The sequence below is a fragment of the Narcine bancroftii genome, chromosome 1 (assembly GCF_036971445.1).
Source record: "Narcine bancroftii isolate sNarBan1 chromosome 1, sNarBan1.hap1, whole genome shotgun sequence".
NCBI lineage: Eukaryota > Metazoa > Chordata > Chondrichthyes > Torpediniformes > Narcinidae > Narcine > Narcine bancroftii.
This window is the reverse complement of record NC_091469.1, coordinates 253,101,124-253,122,061: the sequence shown is the minus strand read 5'-3', so window position 1 is coordinate 253,122,061 and position 20,938 is coordinate 253,101,124. Positions and strand designations below refer to the sequence as shown.

The 20,938-nt window shown below is 41.9% G+C and overlaps 1 protein-coding gene across 5 annotated transcripts in view; it reads right to left on the bottom strand.

The window, feature by feature from the left end:
- The window catches only part of LOC138741411 (tetraspanin-18-like), a 74,351-nt gene that overhangs the window by 34,450 nt on the left and 18,963 nt on the right, over positions 1–20,938 (bottom strand). For 4 of the 5 annotated variants that reach the window (XM_069895462.1, XM_069895473.1, XM_069895455.1 and 1 more), the window contains 2 exons: positions 14,580–14,686; positions 11,685–11,879 (listed from right to left, as the gene is read on the bottom strand). In XM_069895462.1, the coding sequence (XP_069751563.1) occupies positions 11,685–11,879; positions 14,580–14,648 (264 nt within the window). In that variant the 5' untranslated portion in view covers positions 14,649–14,686. Of the gene's footprint in view, positions 1–11,684; positions 11,880–14,579; positions 14,687–20,842; positions 20,923–20,938 lie in introns of all 5 variants that reach the window. The other variant, XM_069895492.1, reaches the window with a different exon arrangement.

The following is a 20,938-nucleotide window of genomic DNA, read 5'->3' as shown; positions in this document are numbered from 1 at the left end:
TACTTATGAGGGGAAGCAGGATAATGGTTCTATTGGATCTTATTTATTTAAATTAACATTGCCGGTACTAGATAAGAAAGATATTCATGAATTGGAATCTCCATTTACAGATTTTGAAATTAAGGAAGCTATACAGGAAATGCCAAATGGAAAGTCCCCAGGGGATGATGGAATTCCTGCAGTATTTTATAAATTTTTTTATGATGATTTATCTAATGTATTTGGAGATGTGTTAAAACAAATTACTGAAAAACAGAAGTTGCTGGAATCTTGTTCAAATGCTTTAATAACTGTTATTCCAAAAAAAGATAGAGTTCCATTAAAAGTGTCTTCATATAGACCTATTTCTTTATTAAATGTAGATTATAAAATTATAGACAAGGTATTAGCTAATAGACTTGCTACATACTTACCTAAGTTGATACATACTGATCAAACAGGTTTTATTAAGAACAGAAATGCATCAGATAATATTCTTCGATTAATTACTTTGGTCAATGCATTCCGAAAGCAGCCTAACCAACCTTACACTAGATGCAGAAAAGACTTTTGATAGGGTTGAGTGAGATTTTTTATTTAAGGTATTATAAAAGTTTAAATTTGGCCCTTTTTTAATTGGTTGGGTTAAAGCTTTATATACGAACCCGATTGCTAGGATGGGGACAAATGTTCAGATTTCTTTACCTTTAAGTTGACTCATTCATCTTGGCAGGGCTGTCCATTGTCACCAGCCTTATATGCGTTGGCTATTGAACCATTAGCTCAGACTATTAGGCAAAATGATGAAATTAGAGGGATGAAGGCTATGAATGAAGAATATAAGATCAATTTATTGCAGATGATGTATTGATATATTTGACAGAACCGGAACGGTCGTTGAAGCAGTTACAAGAGTATTTGTCGAAATTTGGAGAACTGTCAGGATATAAAGTTAATTGGGATGAAAGTGAAATTTTACCAGTTGGAATAGGAGATTATTCAGAATTTAAAAATATTACAAAATTAAGATGGACAAATAAAATTAAATATTTAGGTGTGCTTGTAGATGTTAATTATCAGTCATTGTATCAGTTAAATTATGTGCCTATATTAAAATGGATTAAAGCAGATTTGATTAAGTTGAAAGATCTTCCATTGACTTTGATTGGTAGGGTCAATTAAAATGAATATTTTTCCCAAATTCAATATTTATTTCAGTCAATACCTTGTTTACTTTCAAAAGGTTTTTTTCAAGATTTAAATAAGGTAGTGCAGGAGTTTTTATGGAAAGGTAAATTAGCTCGAGTGGCATTGTATAAACTTACATGGAAATATGTGTTAGGTGGATTTCAGTTACCACATTTTCAAAATTATTATGAAGTGGCCCAGTTGAAGTATATTAGCAGGTTGATGGATCTAGATCAACCTCCTAGCTGGGCTAAGGTGGAAATGGCATGCATTTCTGAGGTTCAGGTACATGAATTTATATTTCATTGGAACTTGAATTTGTTACAGGAATATAATATGCCAGTATTGAAACATTTGTTAAAGATCTGGATTTTTAAAAAAGTAGGATTTTGGGATCAAAAGATAAATTATCAATTTTAACTCCATTGTATAATAACCAACTTATTTCTTTTTCAATGTTTAATAATTATTTAAAGAGTTGGGATTTTAAGGGTATAAAGGCAATACAGGGTTGTTTTGAAGAGGGACAACTTCTTTCTTTTAATCATTTGAGAGAGAGATTTAATATATCTGTAAATTCTTTGTTTGTGTATTACCAAATTAGAGCCTTGGTAAAGGATAATTATGGTAGAGAGGTGAATTTACCTACTTTGTTGAGATTTGAGTTGTTGATTTCCTCTGTACCAAAGAAGGGTTATATTTCAGTTATGTACAATTTGTTACAAGATAATATGGATAAACCGGATTGGGATAAATCTAAACTTAAATGGGAGAGTGATTTAGTGTTTATTTTTCCTGAAGATGATTGGGCGGATATGTGTCAGGACAATGTAATTAAATTGACTAATGTAAGATATGGAATGGTTAATTATAATTTTTTTACATCAATTATATTTGACTCCGGAGAAACTAAAAAATATGGATTTACTAATTCAGACTTATGTTTTAGATGTGATTCATGTATTGGAACTTTGCTGTTTGAACTTGTGTTAAAGTTCAAAGTGATTTTGGAAAAATTGTATAACTTTACATTACCATTAGACCCAACAATTTTCTTGCTGGGTAATTTGATTTTGTTGAGGGGATTAGGTTTGCATAAAATTCTAATTGCTTTTGTACATTTGGTGTTATCAGTAGGGCGTAAATGTGTTGTGAGTATTTGGAAAGACAATACAGAGATTAATATACACGTTGACATAATAAATTGAAAATTTGTATTGTTATGGAAAAAATTACCTATAATTTACATGATAATTATTCTTTTTTGTTAGCAAATGGTCTCCGTATTTGGAATATATGCATTTAAATATACTTTGAATTGTTCTTAACATTTATAATTTTTTTTGTATGTAATTTATATTTTTAGCTCCCCTTAAGGGAGCTGGCAGAAGAGGTGGCAGGATGGGTCTGGGTTTTTTTAATTTTATTTTTTTGTCTTTTTTGTCTTTTATATAGATTAGTAAAATAAATTTTTGATGATTATTGGACTGTATGTTATGTTTTTTCTATCTTTAAATAAAGTTTGAAAAAATATCTGCCTCAGGAATTTGCTGAAAAGCAGGAATCTGAGATTGAGCAAAATGTCCAACTTGTAAATATCTAAACAAATGTGTATCTGGTAAGTTAAATTTTGCCACAAATTGTTCAAAAGAAGCAAAAATATTATGACTAAAAAGGTCCTTGAAATGTTTAATACCAAATCTATGCCAATCATTAAAAACTGTGCTCTGCAAAGGAGGTTAAAAAAAGGTGATTAGATATAATGGGACTGGCAAGGGTAAAATTCTGAAATCCAAAACACCTTCTATATTGCATCCATATTCTCTAAGTATGTTTAATTATTGGATTATTAGTTATTTTATATAAAAGGAGGTTAACAGGACCCTAAAATTGCTAACAAATTAGTATTCCTTGTATTAGTATTCTTCAATTCCATTTCTATCCATGAAGGACAGTCAACCAAATCATCCAAATGTAACAAAAGAATTAACTTATGTGTAGGGACTACCCTATTGTATAATCTAAAATTGGGAAGATTGGGAATGTTTCCCCTGCCATATGTAAGAAGATATAAATGAATCAAGTGAGGTAAAAAAAATTAGGAATAAAAATGGATATAGATGAAAAAGGTACAAAAATTTAGGTAAGATGTTCATTTTAATAGAATTAATACTGTAACAATATTAATATTTGTGTAGAATTTATAAGATTTAGAGTAGGTCACATACATTCACACATTTTAAAACAGATCTTATTTGAAAGACTGAAGAATTCACATTGCAGGATCTCTGGAGAATGTAAGCACCTTTCACAAGTAGGTGTTAATTGAACTAACATCATAAAATACTTGACCATTGTCTTGCTGGAGTCATGCTGTCTATCAGTACCCTTTCTGCAAAGTGCTCATAGAAAGGTCACTCCTGGATTTTGTTTATCTAACAACAGATGGGAGCAGAAGAAAGAACTCCTGTTGTTTTGCTCAGGAAAGTGGGGTTTTGCAAGGCATGAGTCACATGCTCTCTTTGGCATTTCAGTTGGAAGAGAGAGAGTTAACAGCTCAGTCAGTGTGTGGGACACTGACAAGTAACTGAAAAGTGCAATCCACGGAAAACTGTTTGAAACTGATGAAAGCAAGTTCCAGAGCAGTAGATGGCTGTGTGAGAGATGGGAAAATTGACCTAAAATTATGAACATGGAAGAAACTAAAGTTCATCAGTAAAATGGCTGTAACCAGTTCAAACAGGATAAGCTTGGGGCTTAGGATGCAGGAAAGCAGAGTCAGCATGATTAACATAAGAATCTTCTAGTCTTTGTGACAAGACCATAGGACTAAGATAAGGAATGGTAAGGTACAATAGAATGTAGGAAGTTGAGGTAGTCTGGATCAGATAAGGGTCTCCTAGCCCTGGACAGAAGTACCAAGTCATACATTTCTAATTAGCTAACCATACACAGATTTATACATATGAAATTAGCCAACCCTAGATAGAATGAGTCAACTCTGCATATCAAGAGACTGTAGCCCCGAGAATCAGGAAGGTGTGAATAAGGACAATGACATGAAGGGACACCGACAGGATACCCCCCCGGTTCTCCAAGTATACTGAAATTGCACGTAGGCAGGCAGGATTGCCTAATGCCAAACCTCTCCAGCAGGAGGCAGAAGAATGTAAGGGGGAGGGTATTCCTACACTGAAATCAACTGTATAAAAGTTGGGTGAGCCCCAGTGTGTGTGTGTATTCCCAGGGTAAGGGGAAGCACCCAACTTTGCATTGTTGTAGTAATAAATGTTCTTTGTTCTCAATTTTTGTCTCGAGCAATTTCTTTAAAGGTACTTTAATTTCTAACAAATGGGGGCTCGTCCGGGATCACACTCCCTCCACTGACAGAGTACCCCGACGACGAGAGTAGGTGCACCCCGGCTGATTCAGCTGGACTCACGGGCGACGGGTGGCTGGTCAGTGGAAGAAGCGAGTGATATCCGAGAAGAGGCATTGAGAACAAACGGCGGAAGGACGCGCGCTAGAGCAGTACTGCCAGAACTCGGTAAGAGTATTTTACTTGTTCCTAAGCATGGGAATAGCGGGCAGTAGAGATGAGAGTCCTGACACAGGACGTGACCACCAGATAGCTACGTACAGCCCGCTTGGGTTGATGTTATCTGAGTGGGGCACAGGAAAGACCCGTGGTAAAGAGAAACTGACGACGGTCAGGTATTTTACTTGTTTCTAAGCATGGGAATAACGGGCAGTAAAGAAGAGAGTCCTGACACAGGACGTGACCACCAGATAGCTACGTACAGCCCGCTTGGGTTGATGTTATCTGAGTGGGGCACAGGAAAGACCCGTGGTAAAGACAAACTGACAATGGTCAGGTATTGTTGTATTGAATGGGTTAAATACCCGGTTAAAGGGAGCTCCGTGTACTGGCCAAAATTCGGATCCGAGGATGAATGGATGTGTAAAGCTTTGAACCTATGGCTCTATCAAAACCAGAAAGACAATGTTGAGAGCAGGGAATATGCAGCCTGCTGGCTCAAGGATCCATTGAACAGCTGGTTTTGAATGAGAAAGAATTCAGGGATAAGAGAGAGGAGGAACCTTTTGTCCCTGAATCACAGGGTTGGGATGTGTTACATTCCCTCCCTCCACCTTATGTTCCTCCTATGCCGGCTCCTATCTTTCCTTCCCCTCCTATGACCTACCCTTCTGCACCTTCCCCACCTCCCCCACCACTAGAGAAGAGAGAAGAGAGCAGGAGTGGTATGATAACTTGCTCACAAAGCACTCGATTACCACCTCTGTTGACAGGAGAGAGAGGTAACTTTAATTCAGAACAGCGTGAGACTCCTCAGGAAGAAAGGGCAGAACCCTTTGATTCATTTCCCAGGGAGCAGGAACCCAGACCTAATAAGCTAAGAAACCAATTGGATGAGACCACTGCGGGAAGTTCCCATGGGAGAGGGTCTCGGTTTCGTAAATGTGCCCCTGACCAGTACTGAAGTGTGTAACTTTAAGAAAGAACTGACCTCCCTGATAGAAGATCCCCAGGGATGTGCCGAACAGTTAGACCAATTTTTGGGACCAAATATATATACAATATGGGGGTCTCGACATAGAATCCCCAGCAGGGGAACAATTGGTACTAACAGGTTTTGTTACCAACTCAGCCCCAGACATTAGGAGAAAATTACAAAAGACAGAAAATTGGCATGAGCAGGGAATAACCCAGCTTCTACAGATCACACAAAAAGCATTTGTCCAGACATCTGAGGATAAGCAGAAAGCAAAGGCTAACATTTTGATGCAAGCAGTTAAAGTAATAGTAGATGAGTAACATGGAAAAAGGCAGGGACTGTGTGCCAGCTCCTGAATGTTGGGAGAAGTGCAGGGAGTGGGAGAGTAGAGACCAGAGATAATTTCATAAATCACGACTTCCCACTTCAGTCACTGACCATTATTGATTAAAATTCATGCTAAAATTTAAATGTCATAAAGGATCGTTTATCAATACTGTAGAATGAGCGAATTTAACTACCAGTTAATTCCAATTTATGAAATAAATTGTATTCAAATGTGATTTTGCACAGGGAGTACCTGAGAGTTGTGATGTTATAACATTTGCAGGGAGAAATGTTTGCGCAAATAGGGTGAGTTCTACACGTCTTATTTTAAGTGTATGTAAGATAAAGAAAGGATCTGATGTATAAAGTGGCTGGTTCAGCCAGTTGAAGCAGGAGTGTGCATGTCCCTTTAAGTGCACTGTGGCACTTGAAATTGAGGCTTCAGGCTCTTGTCTTGCAGTTAGAGGTATGGAGCCCTATCAACACATTTAATACATTTCTTCTACACATTCAGCAGTCAAGTTCCGTGAGTTTAAAGATCACCCACCTCTGGAGAATAAAGATACCTCTGGGGATTCCTATGGGGATTCCTATAAGTTTAATCATTTCTCTGGTGCATTTTCCTCTGGAGTGAAATTAATGCCTCAGCACAATTTCTCTGTATTGCCGCTGTTATTTAATTCATGATAACTTTCCCCATTCATCAGGTTTATATTTAAATCCGGTAGTGCGGAAGTTACATTGTAAATGATCACGGAGGTAAACCCTGCGCAAGTGGATTCAGCTTAATGGAGAAATAAACCTGCGAACTGGTCTATGGTGCTGTGTGAGTACTGCAATAGGTGGAATATGATTTAAATTGGTGGCATCGTTCAGAACAATTGGGTGCATAAGAATAATAATATCATTAAGAACTCACAGATCTTGTACCGGATGCTATTCAGTACATCTTGACTTAAGGACTGGAGAAATTGGCATGTTAGAATGAGATTGGCATGGCACCAATATTTCTTGATTCAATAATGACTCCACAAGCTCCAGGATTCATGCAGCAGAACTTTTAAGTGGAATATAATAGAAACTAGCCTGTACTTAAATTATTGTGTGTGCAATCTTCATAAGAACATCTTTTAACTTTTTTTGGTGCCTGTTTTACAGACTGTTTTAAATAAGGCCAGCTCCTGTGAGCTGTGGCACAAGGCATTTTACTTAAGGCAGAACTAAAGGTTGAATATGTTTCAAGTTCTCTTGCAGGGGCTCTTGTGCTGCAATGTCTGTTATGTACTCACTCTAACAAATTGGAGGGTTGTGCCCCATACAGACAAGCAGCTCCAACTGCATTTTAATAAGGTCTAACATATTCAAAACCCATGCAAATATGGTTTGTGTTTCATTTTACAATTTTTACACTAACACAAAGGAAAGTCAGATTGTTACAAAGTGCCGTAATTTAACATTTTTTTTCGTTTCTTTAATGGTTTATTCAGTTATTGTTGTATTTTATTGCTGTTTTCAATGAGCTTTACATTTATTGTGCTTTATTCAGTTATTGTTGTATTTTATTGCTGTTTTCAATGAGCTTTACATTTATTGTGGTTTATTCAGTTATTGTTGTATTTTATTGCTGTTTTCAATGAGCTTTACATTTTTTGTGGTTTATTCAGTTATTGTTGTATTTTATTGCTGTTTTCAATGAGCTTTACATTTATTGTTGTTTATTCAGTTATTGTTATATTTTATTGCTGCTTTCAATGGGTTTTACTTTCATTGTTGTTTTACTCATTTTTTGGAATATTGTTCGTTAATGTTTTAAGTCCCCCTGGAATAGGGGCAGCAGAGGTTACAATTGTGCTCCTTTAGAATGTAGACAGGGCATAGATTTAATGTATAGTCATAGTGGGATACAAGGGATTCCAATACGGACCAGGGGAACTGAACAGCTTTAGTGGAGTACATTTAATTTGTATCTTAGCCTACACAGGTATTAGAGACAAGAGTTTTGAGGCGATAGCACAAAGGACATGGTGGGACAAAGACAGACAGAATGGTAGTCAGGATTGTACATGTAGCAGAGAGAGAGAGAGTTGACACATATGCTAATGTACACAGACAGGCTGCAACTCACAAGTTCAATGATACATATGCTAATGTTAGCAGACAAGCTGCAACACACAGTTAAATCACAAGAAACAATCCCCTCCCCAGCTTGGTCACTTTTCATCACCCCGTGAAGGGGAGCACCAGTTACCAACAACGTGAGCTGCTTGACACTTTAATATCAGGCTCCAAACAGCCTTCGGAGATCGGTGGCCCTAGGGTTCGGGGCTGAAGAGGACATCAGATACTAGCCACAATTCAACAGAACCGCCTGACTACTGCTACTCGTTCGCTGCTGAAGGCAGCGCTTCTCACAGACTGCTACTCGTTCGCTGCTGAAGGCAGCGTCTCTCACAGACTTCGTCAGGACAACGCTTACAAAAGTCGGGTGGTTCAAAGACACTGCTTCAATGTTTCAACGTGTGGGCTGGACTAGACTCTTTACTGAGAACTGGAGCCTGACTCGCAACCCTAATAAGCAGCTGGACTCGCTACTCTGACCTTCATGGTGCTCCCCTACCTAAAGACTTTACACAGACATTACAATTCAGTTATTGACCAGCTGGGTAAAACTACACCTTACACTTGAAAGATCAGTATTACTGATCTAAAAGAAAAGTGAGGAGGGGGGGGGGGGATCAGTCACACTGACACTAGTAACCAAAGATCAGTAACACTGATCATGGTGAAAGATCAGTATTACTGATCTAAAAGAAAAGTGAGGATTGTGAGAGATGGGAAAATTGACCTAAAATTATGAACATGGAAGAAACTAAAGTTCATCAGTAAAATGGCTGTAACCAGTTCAAACAGGATAAGCTTGGGGCTTAGGATGCAGGAAAGCAGAGTCAGCATGATTAACATAAGAATCTTCTAGTCTTTGTGACAAGACCATAGGACTAAGATAAGGAATGGTAAGGTACAATAGAATGTAGGAAGTTGAGGTAGTCTGGATCAGATAAGGGTCTCCTAGCCCTGGACAGAAGTACCAAGTCATACATTTCTAATTAGCTAACCATACACAGATTTATACATATGAAATTAGCCAACCCTAGATAGAATGAGTCAACTCTGCATATCAAGAGACTGTAGCCCCGAGAATCAGGAAGGTGTGAATAAGGACAATGACATGAAGGGACACCGACAGGATACCCCCCCTGGTTCTCCAAGTATACTGAAATTGCACGTAGGCAGGCAGGATTGCCTAATGCCAAACCTCTCCAGCAGGAGGCAGAAGAATGTAAGGGGGAGGGTATTCCTACACTGAAATCAACTGTATAAAAGTTGGGTGAGCCCCAGTGTGTGTGTGTATTCCCAGGGTAAGGGGAAGCACCCAACTTTGCATTGTTGTAGTAATAAATGTTCTTTGTTCTCAATTTTTGTCTCGAGCAATTTCTTTAAAGGTACTTTAATTTCTAACAGCTGGAAGTGCTATCTGTCTGATGTTTCTCTTAAAATAGAGGAAGGAATGGAACTCTGTGGTAGCTTGAAGAAAGAGGTTACCATCTGGAAGACCCTGATGGGGCAAGTTTCATCAGCGAGACCCTGAGGTGACTAGTGATGGTACCTCAGTTGTGGAAATCCTTGAGCAACAAATATCTCTCTCTGAAAACCCTACAAGAACCTTCCTGAGCGGTAAACATTTACCTTTCAAGCACGAAGCCTGATGAAATTTATACATGTTAAATTCTGTGCACAGTATAAGAATTGTCTGTATCCAGAGAACTTGGAAGAAAGAGAAATGAGATTGAACTGTGAACCAAAGAACTTTTCTTAAATCCACACACACACACACACACAAACACACACAAACACACACACACACACACACACACCACACGCACACACACACACACACACACACACACACACACACACACACACACACACACACACACACACACACACACACACATTACATACACGTGCACTTAGAATTAGAAGGGGGTTAATTTGGGATAGTTAAGTGTAGAGTTAAGTTAATGTTTGATTCTATTTTCATGTTTGAAGTTGATTAAAAATAACTTTTGTTTTGAAAGCCACTTGTCTTGGTGAATGTCTATTGCTGCTGGGTTTTGGGGTCCTTTGAACTCGTAAAAATACAACCAACCATCAAGAGCCATCTCGATAAAGATAATTTAAGCTAAAAAAGATGTTTGTAGCTGCTAGTGATTGTAATACCAAAATAGGTAAATTGGCTTTCTACAATCTTAAAAGGAAAATTAACATAACTTGATATAGAACCATTCAAAGGTAAAAAAAAAGTTCACTTTTATATAGATTCAACTTATACCCAGAAAATTGACTAATATTAGAGAATAGAGCTAATATACAATACAACTCCAATTATCCAAAACGGTCGGGACCAGGCCCAATATATCCACCAGGACAAAATCTAAGAGTGAGAGAGAAACTTTCCAAAAAGTCTGGGGAAATATTTCTTGAACTTCTGAAACGTTGATTTCTCTGGTTTTTGGATGACGTAGCAGAAGCAAGGACATCGGGCTCCCAGCAGGAGCGGGGACCTTGGGCTCCCGGCAGGTGCAGGGAAGTTGGGCTCCCAGCAGGTGCAGAGAAGTTGGGCTCCCGGTAGGTGCAGGGAAGTTGGGCTCCCGGCAGGAGCAGGGACCTTGGGCTCCTGGCAGGTGCGTGGACCTCAGGCTCCCGGCAGGTACAGGGAATTTGGGCTCCCACCAGGATCAGGAAACTCAGGGTCCCAGCGAGTGCAGGGAGGTTGGGCTCCCAGCTGAAGTGGGGACCTCGGGCTCCCGAAAGTAGCAGGGATGTTCGGTCTCCCATCAGGAGTAGGGACCTCGGGCTCCCAGCTCCTGAGAGCAGCAGGGATGTTCGGTCTCCCAGCAGGAACAGGACCTCAGGATCCCAGCAGGAGCAGGGATTTCCATCAGAAAGCAAAATGTGACAGTGTCATTAAAGAACCTGTCACCCATACCTTGAAGTTCTTTTATCAAATGGGATTCTTTGTTGAGCTCGGGACTCAGGAGTTTGATATTGGGTGGGTGAGGTGAGAACAGTGGTGTTCCCCTTCAAATGCCCTGGCTGACATACCCTAGATACACCTATGATGTGAGGCACTGCCTCAAGAAGGCTGCCAACATCAGAAAGGACTCCCATCACCCTGCTCAGAACCTCTTCTCACTGCTAATTTTGGGAAGAAGGAACAGAAGTCTGAAGACCAGCACCTCTAATTCAAGAACAGTTTCTTTCCAACAGCTATCAGGCTCTTGAATCTCCCCTTGTTACACTAATCAGGAACGGCTCCAACTCCATAAAAGGACCATCTCCACCATTGCACAATCACTTTTATTTCTCAGAAAACTGTGAATATAATCTATCTCTCTCTCTTATATTTATTGTCTCTTTTTAATTCAAATTATGTATACTATTATCATCTTTTAGTGAAGTACCTGCTCGGCTGCAATAACTACAAATGTTGGTATGGCGCTACATTGTACAATGTATATGATAATAAAATTGTAATTGTTAATATTATCCTTCCACCCAGCTCCAAAGACAAAGGATTTAAAAAGGGTAACACCTCAGGAAGGATGCACTTACAAGCATGAGAAGACATCTGCTCTCCCGGAAGGCGGCGATGCCTCCGAGTATCCCAAGAACAAGTAGCACAGCAGACAAAGCTATGGCATAGATTGTCCCAATGAGGATCACGTTACTGATTGAGGTAAGGCCTCCTGGTCCTGTGGCGTAAAGCAACACTGAGCATGCTATGGCAACCAGGGCGCATCCACTCAGCTGCAACACAATAAAACACGTATGATCAGCCCAACCTGCAGTTCCAATGGACAAATTACTCGTTCAGTGAATGAATTGGAACTGTCTTAATTCTGAATCAAGTGGTTAATTTGCTGAGAGAGGGCAGTGATTCGACAGGGAACTGAAACTTTAACTTCATCTACAACATTTATTAAGTTGGCTCATAACAGTTTTGTCTTGAGGAAAGGGGGCAACATTTGAAATTTTCCAATTGCCAGGTATCATTCCTGTATCCATAGCTGCTTGGGAGATAAGGGCTAAGACCTCATAAAATTCCTTTCAATCTTCTCTCAACATCACAAGATGCCTTTCGTCTGGACCAGGAATATTGAATCACTTTTATGTCCAGCTCGCCTTTCCAGCCTTTCTGCGTCCTTTTATGTCCTCTTCAGTGTAAGGGCCCTTCCTACCTTCCAAGCTAAATGGTGTATTCTGCCTACTCATGTTCTATATCCTGCATCCCCTGCATGGCGACACGGACAATGGAGAGTATGAATCATGCCTGTTCGATGTTACTGAAATCTGGATGTTATTGGGGGAGGATTTAAACTCAGGGGAAATGGGAACCTGACTGGGGAAGCCAGAGGAGGAGGAACAAGTGAAAGGCAGGAACAAAAGAGAAGCAAAAGTGGAAGGAATTGAAGTCAAGGGTGAGAACTAAACAGGGCAGGGGATGGGATATCGTATAAGCTAATGCTACAGTAACTAAAGATATTAAAAAGTCAAGCTGGAGGCGTTGTTCTGCAGTGCGTGGAGAATTCACAATAAGGCCAAGAAAATAAACATGCAAATAGATGTAAATGCATGCACCATTCTGTGATTATAGAGACATAGCTGCAGGGTGGTCTGGAATGGGAACTGAGTGAGCAGAGGCATCCAATGTTTAGAGAAGAGGAAGGAGGTGGAGTGGTATTGTTAGAAAAGAGGAATCTCATGCAAAAGTAAGGGAGGCTGTCAGCTTCGGGGATCAGTATGGATGGAGTTAAGGAAGGAGTTAAAACACAGATGGGATGATATATAAAACCTCCAACAGTGGTGATTATTTATTAAATAGGATGTTACAGCACCCATGATAAAAGTGACTTTAAAAACAATACACACATATTGTTTTATAGATAGGTATATAGGGCTTAGCTGAAATGACCTCTCATTGTTCTGGAGTTGACCCTGCCAATGTGTGAGTGCTTCCTCCAACCAAAGTTCAGCTCCAACTCCTGCCCATTGAGATCTGGCTGTTCCACAGCACTAGCGGGGCTGCCTGAGTTTGGATATGGTATGGCTGGTGACCTTCGAAGAGTCCCCTTGTCTATAGGATCACTTGGCCTTGACTGGAGCAAACCACCTCCGCCGGAATCCTGTTCAGTTCCTGGGGAGTTATACTTACCTGGCACTGCACCTGAGATGATGTCCAACTCTCCCTAATGAACCAGACTGATGGTATTGGCTATCTGAGGGGCAGGCTACAGAATGAGTGCAAAGACAATGACTGTTGGTGAAACCACATACCACCTCAGCTTCATATTGCCAGCATTCATGTTAAGTGGTGCCATTCGTGGGGAGGCATGGTTGGCGTAGTGGTTAGCGCAGCGCCTTTACAATGCCAGCGATCGGGACCAGGGTTCGAATCCCGCACTGTCTGTATGGAGTTTGTACGTTCTCATCGTATCTGTGTGGGTTTTCCCTGGTCTCTCCAGTTTCCTCGAAACGTACCAAGGGAGTGGTTAATTGGGCAGCACTGACTCGTGGGCCGAAATGGCCTGTTACCGTGCTATATGTATAAATATAAATTTTAAATGTAAATGGTGCCATTCACCTTAAATGGCGACCATGGAAGATGGCCTCAATGCAAAGGCCAGACCCACTCCATGAGAACTCTTTGCAGTCATCCCTGCCCACACAGCCATGGGGAGTGATCACTCCTTCAGCTATGACCAAGCATGAGGTATGTGATGCAACCTCCTCCCGGTAGTTCTATCCTGCATGCCTTTCCCTGCTCCTCCTACTGCGATGGAAGATGAAGTCCCACCCCACGCCAAGCTTGCGTCACCTCTCCTTCAACAGTTGGAGTCTAACATGGGTGGCATGAGCGATGCCTGTGAGCCAGCATTCTGCCACCCTGAAGGGATTCCCTCTAAACAGAGCATCAGACATACACATAGACATAGAGCACAGTAACAGGCCTATCTGGCCCACAAGCTCATGCTGCCCAAATACCCCAATTAACCTACAACCTCTATATATTTTAAAAGGTGGGAGGAAACCAGAGCACCCAAAGGAAACCAATGGAGACACAAGGAGGACATACAGGCAGTGCTAGATTTAAAACCGTGTTGGTGGTGCTATAATAGAGTTGTGCTAACCAATGTGCTAATCTTGTTGCTGGGTCCACATCGTTCAGTCTTTGGTGAGCATGAGATATTGTTGCACCTGCGTTGGATGGAATGCAGCCAGGGAACACTAAAAGAGTGACAATTATATGATGCTCTGAGCTCTTATACTACAAGCTTTTGTTCAACAAATCTGTCCTTTAATGTTAACTAGACCAAGAGGCAGTGACTGGATGGGACTGGTAAATGGAGATTTTATTCTGACTCCGCAGTGCCCAGCCCCAGGACCTCCCTGAAACAAGGCATTTGCATTGCTTGTCCGTAAGGCAGATTTTCCCAGGAGTTCACTTACTGAAATCAGAACACTGAAGGTGATCGTTACATTCCTCATGCGTTCAAAGCGGCCCATCTTCACGGTCATTGGCTGCCGCCTTTAGTCACTGTGAATAACTTATAGACCTGTCAGAAAACCAAACAGAGAAATGATTAGCCAAGTATCACCCTCCATCCCCAGCCGTTGGTATACTTGTCCAAACCAACCTCCATCTCAACAACAAACACAAAAAGCTGGAACTTGGTCAGGTTGCATCTGGTGGAAGGGAAACAGTGAACCAACCATCCTGATGAAGGGTCTTATAATGACCTCCCACAGATGCAGGCTGACCTGCTGGGTGCTTCCAGTAGTTTTCTGTTTTTGCCTTCAGTTTTCAGCATCTGCAATTAGTTTGATTTTATCTTTGTCTGAACGCTGTCAACATAAAGCAGGCGATTTTCACTTTCTTGGCATAGCCTGGTTCAACTGCTCGCAGAGATGACCAGTGGCCGTTTGGAATGGTCTCCACCTTATAGACAAGCCACAGTGATGTAAAGGGGCAGGGGCTCTAGAAGGCAGGATCTGACCATGTGTGGCAGAGGTGGGGGGGCAGGGGGCTGTTGTTAGTGTTCCCTCTGAGCTGTACACGTGCACAAACCCTCCATGTACACGCACACACATGCACAAATGGGCGTACAGCGGATTCCTTTCTGCATGCGCACAGCTTAGAGGGAATGGTGCTGGCACAGTGGTCAATGTGCCAACACCCCCCATTGACCACAGGAAGGAGGCACTGCTCACCTTCACTCTTAAAACAAATGAACTCATGGGCCAGTAAATCATGGGAAGAATTTCTGGAGAAATGTAGCAGATCAGACAGCATCCATGGTAGAAATAGACAGTCAACATTTCAGGCCTAACCCTTCATCTAGATAAATTGAAACATTTTTAGTGTGAACCCTTCATCATGATTAATATAGAATAAGAAAATTTACACATTTAAACTATAAACTCCAATCTATTTGATTCCTGACATTCCTGCATCATCTACAAAGTGCACTGCAGTTACTTATCTGGATAAAAGATAAAGGTTCCTGACCCAACATGTTGACTGACCATTCCTACCCATGGATGCTGTCTGACCTGTTGAGGTCCTCTTGCAATTCTTTGCATGCTCAGGATTTCCAGCGTCTGCGTTTCTCGATGGATCTTGGGAATGCTGTCTGATTCCTGAGTCAAGGATCCTCCAAAGCACCCCTTCACATCCCACCCTTTACACAACCTGTGAACCACACACGGAAGCAGAAGCATAACTATTACAGGACTAGTGTGTAGACGCCTGGGGGATTAACATGACCAGAGCAGAGGATAGCAGATGGGGTATTTAACTTTGAGTGATCAATTAAATTTGGATTACAAATGCAATGGTGGTCATAAAGCCAGCAAATTGCCACAGAAACCCAGCTGGTTCACCAACAGGCTCAGGGGAGGAAATCTGTACTTTGTACTCCATCTGATACAAATAGTTCAGCAAGAGGCAGTTAAGGATAGACAATGAATCCTATAACCTGATGTTCACATTAAAAGTGAAGGCTGGTGATACAGTGGTTAAGTCACTAGACAAGTCATCCATTGTGGTTGTAGTTTAGTTAATGATCTGGACTTTGGTGAAAGACCGCAGCTGGTCTTTTTAAAATGATCCATCTGGTTAACTAACGTCCTTTGGCAAATGTCTAGGTCATATGAGGGTGAATCTAAAGTACCTCAACAAGTCTCTTCAGAGTACTACGCACCAGGTTAAGAAGGTCACTTATCAGCACTTTCTCAAGGGCAATTAGGGTTTGGTAACAGGAATGGCTATGACCTTGGACAATAATCCCAGCTCCTAGACATCACCATCAGCTGCTCCATCACATCGTGGCAGAGGTGAGATGTTCATTGATGATTGCATAATGTTTAGTTCTCAGCTCATCAGAAAATGAAATAGTCCACACGTACATTCAATGGAACATACAAACAAACAAACAAACACACACACACATTGGGAGGGAAAGGTTCCACCATTCAGTAAGGTCATGGTTAATCTGACTCAACTCCCATCTACCCCAGTAATCTTTAGTAAATCTGTAGACACCATGGTTGAAGTAGGAACACAGTGCTGGAGAAACTCAACAGGTCAAACAGTCTACTTTAGATAGAAAAGGTAAAAATACAGAACCAACGTTTCGGGCTTGAGCCTTGGCCTGCTGAGTTTCTCCAGCATTGTGCTTTTTCCCCAATAATCTTTTCCTCCCCTTGCTCATGAAGAATCCATTTACCTTTGCCTTAAATATATTCAAAGGTTCTGCATCTGCTGTCCTTTGTGGAAGAGTTGCAAAGCTCATGCCCTCAAAAGAAAATAATCTCTTCTATGTCTTAAATGCGCAACCCTTTCTTTTCAAACAAGGATTCTTTTTTACTGGATTTCCGCATGAGGAAACATCCTCTCCATATCTGCACCATCAAGACCTAGAAAGGAATTTCCGTGTTTCGGTCAAGTCCCATCTCAGCTCCAGTAAGTGCAAACCTGCCCTGTTAGACCTTTCATCAGACCACCCATTTATTCCAAAGTGTCAGTCTTTGTAATCCCATCTTCAGAAACATCTTCCCCTCCTCTGCCCTGCTTTCCACGATCACTCCCTCCAGGACTATCTCGTCCACTAATTCCTTCCCACCATTCTTCCCTCTGGCACTTTCCCATGTACCCACACCTCCTCCCTCACCACCAGTCAGGGCCCACTTCACTTGCGAATCTGTAGGATTCTACCGGATCCGGAGCTCCTAATGCTGCCTCCTCTACATCAGGGGGACTGGATGCAGACCTGGAGATTGTTTTGTTGAGCACCTCGGCTCTGTCTGCTGCTACGGCAAGGATCTCCAACCATTTTAATTCCACTCTCCATTGCCACACCAACCTCTCTGTCCATGGCCTCATGTACTGCCACGTTGAGGCCACATGTAAATTGAAGGAACACATTATAATCCAACTCGCATTCTCCAATCAAACGGCACCAATATCAGCGTCAATTCCCATTAAGCCCCACCCCTGTCTGTCTCCCTCCAACCCACTGACTCCCTTCCTTCAGCTCTCTCTCCCCTTCCCTTCTTTCAGAACATGTCTCAGCCTCATACCCCATCACCTCTCAGCTCCTTTCTTGTCTTCTCCCTCCAGCCCATATCCACCTATTAGCTGCCAGCTTGTTCTCCTCCCCCCAACCCCACCCTGCCCCCCACATTTATATTCGGCACACCTGAAGAAGGGCTCAGGCCTGAAATGCCTTTTGCTCTCCACAGATGCCAAGTTTTTCCAGCACTTTTGTGTAGTGTACTAGTCCCCAGCTTCTGCAGACGTCTTGTTTACCTGTCAGTTTACTAAACCTGAGAAGGACCAAGACACAAGGTGCAGGAAAACACCACCAGCTATAAGTTCACCTTCCATCTGTAACCTGCCTTGACTGGGAAATACGTCACAGGGTCTAAATCCTGGAACTTGCATGCCCTTCCAATGAATCCAGCAAACCTCAGCAAAGTGCTCCTCTCTTCTCCCCTGTCCAGCAGCCACACCGACTGGGATGAGAGTGCTCTGAACGCTGTGCTGTGGCAATGTGGGCCAGTGAGATAGAAGAAGGGTCGCTCATGCAGGGAGTGGAAGTGCAGATGGGCAGACAGAATCAGAACGGTCTCTGCAACTAGTCAATGCCTCGAGCTCCTCGTCAGATCCATTTACAGTGGGTTGGAGTGCAGCGAGACATACGGTCAGCAAGCAGAGGTCTGGCGCCCTGCAGCCACACACTGGGGAGCATGCTCACCTGGGTGGATAGCAGCAGTGCACCCTCCTGGCTGCACCACCAGCAGTGTGAGCCCCTGGCCACCAGCATCCCCTTCATTTGGCAGAGAATGGGAGAAGCTATTCATTAAAGGCTGTGCTCCCTTCTCCTGAAATGACAGAGCTCACTTATGCTGGAATGTTTCACTGACGGTTTCAACTGTGAATTGCTGGGGTTTCATATTGAATGCATGGAGTGATGACAAGTTAATGACATGGAGGGCCTGTAATATGGCACTTTCAAGGATCTTACAACAGCAACACAAGCAATGGATTCCCGACCACACAGTGGAATTACGACACTAAATCTGTTTACCTAACCTGTGGCTGGAGCAGAGGCTCTGCATCCTCAACCTGCTTTGCTCTGAACCAATTCAGTTGCTCCACATAAATGGGAATTATCATCCAGAGCACTGCCCACTGAAGAGGCAGCTCGAAAGCCTATTCAATTTTTACTCCTTCTGGAGTTTAAATTAACAAGCCGGTGAAGAAGGATTGAAGGGCATGTGATAGTACAGATTCTATCACCAATGTGTATATGTACAGATGGTAGTGTAGGATGACTGTGATTGGCTGGGAGTGTAGTCACACCTACTGGCAGGTCTTAAAGGATTGCTCCTAGCTAGACCAGGTCATTCTGGACTGGTCGACCTACTTGTGATATGCTCTAGTCTTCTAGTTAATAAAAGCCTTGGTTTGGATCAACAAGTCTTTGGTTCTTTCGACGCGCTCTACAGGGTGGCCAATTAGAACAGAGATGCGGGGGAATTTCTTGAACCAGAGGGTGGTAAATCTGTGGAATTTGTTGCCACAGGCGGTAGTGGAAGTCGGGTCATGGAGGATATTTAAGGTTGAGTTCTTGATTAGCCAGGGCATCAAAAGTTATGGGCGATGGAGCTGAGTGGGAAAATGGTGGGGTAAACTCAATGGGCTGAACAGCCTGTTTCTGATCCTATGTCTTGTGGTCCTTATGAATTATTATCTTTCTTAGCTAGGGCATTAAAATGTCAGACCAGGAAGGAAGTTGGTCAAGCTACTCTGAGCACCACACTAGAGGGAGGAGTGGTAGCACTGGAGTGAGACCAGGTGAAAGTTGCCTGGTACGAAGCGTTTCAGCAATGAGGAGAGGTGAGACAGGCTGGGTCTGGAATGGGCCGAATAGATAGGACGTGGAGAGGATGTTTCCAGTTGTGGTAGAGTCTCGGACCAACGGGAACAGCCTCAGAATAAAAAGAGATGAGAGATTTCTTAAGCCAGAGAGTAATGAATCAGTGGAATTCATCCTCATGGACAGCAATGGAGGCCAAGTCAGGGGGTAATTTACAGTGGTAACTGATTGGTTCTTGATTAGTAAGGGTGTCAAAGGTTACAGGGAGAAGGGAGGAGAAATACATCAGCCATGGTGGAACAGAGTCAACAGGCCAAAGGACCTATTCTGCTCCTACATCCTATGGAATAGAGGAGGCTGAAGGGAACCTCACAGAGGCATTTGAAATTATGGGGGACACTGTTGGAGGAATTGTGGCCTCCCTGCCTGTCTGGAATATGTGTATTGTGGATTGTCACGTGTCCTCCCTGTCTGAAACTTATTTGGAAGTCACATCACCTGTCAATCAATGCTGGATTCTAGCCACCCATTGGTTCACATCTTGCCATTAGCTAATTTAAATCTCCTGGGTTCATTATTGGCTAGCAGCACAGATTAACGCCAACACTTATCACATTCATTCGCAGGTAAGGTGTGCACTACTGTGAACCTGAGTCGTATTATTGCGGTAGATCAATTCTTGCAGAGAGCCGCTCCTCCATTGGTAAGGGAACTGGGTGTGTGTCAGAGTACCTGTATCAAGTGTGCGAGCTTGTCGAATATAGATTCACTATTGTTGGAGTCCAACTTCAGTCCAAGGTGAATGTCTTTATCATTGTTTATATGAAATAGTAATCGATTACCGTTTAACATTCTCCCCTGTTGATTAAAGTTACGTGTGACTGCCACACTTGTGACCAGACTCATCTCTCTGTGAACCCACTGAGCCTGATACTCTTCCGAGCATGACAGACACATATAAGGTGGATGGTGGGAAGCTTATTCTTACAACCAAAGCTTTATGAAAGCTATAGTTCAACAATAAGGAATAGGATGTAGAGGGGAACTATGGTTGGGATCTTTTTTATTCTGGATTTTGCGATGCACAGTTCTGACAGGGTGGTGGCAGCAGGTACTTTCCCAACATTTAACAAGTATATGGACAAACCAAAGCAGACAAGGCAACCAGCTAAGAGCTAGTAATTGGACTGAGTTAGAAGGGGTTCTCAAAGGGCTGCATAGACATAGTGGGCCAAAGAGCATGACTTAATGACTATGAGTCTAAATATATATTTATATATATATATATATATATATATATATATATATCTATATATATTTATAGTTTACCTTATTGTCTACAAACAGCTATCACGTGCATCCATCTTGCTATGGCTGTTACGTTGTTCATTTGGGGATTATCTATAGCACTTAAAAGAATGCAAA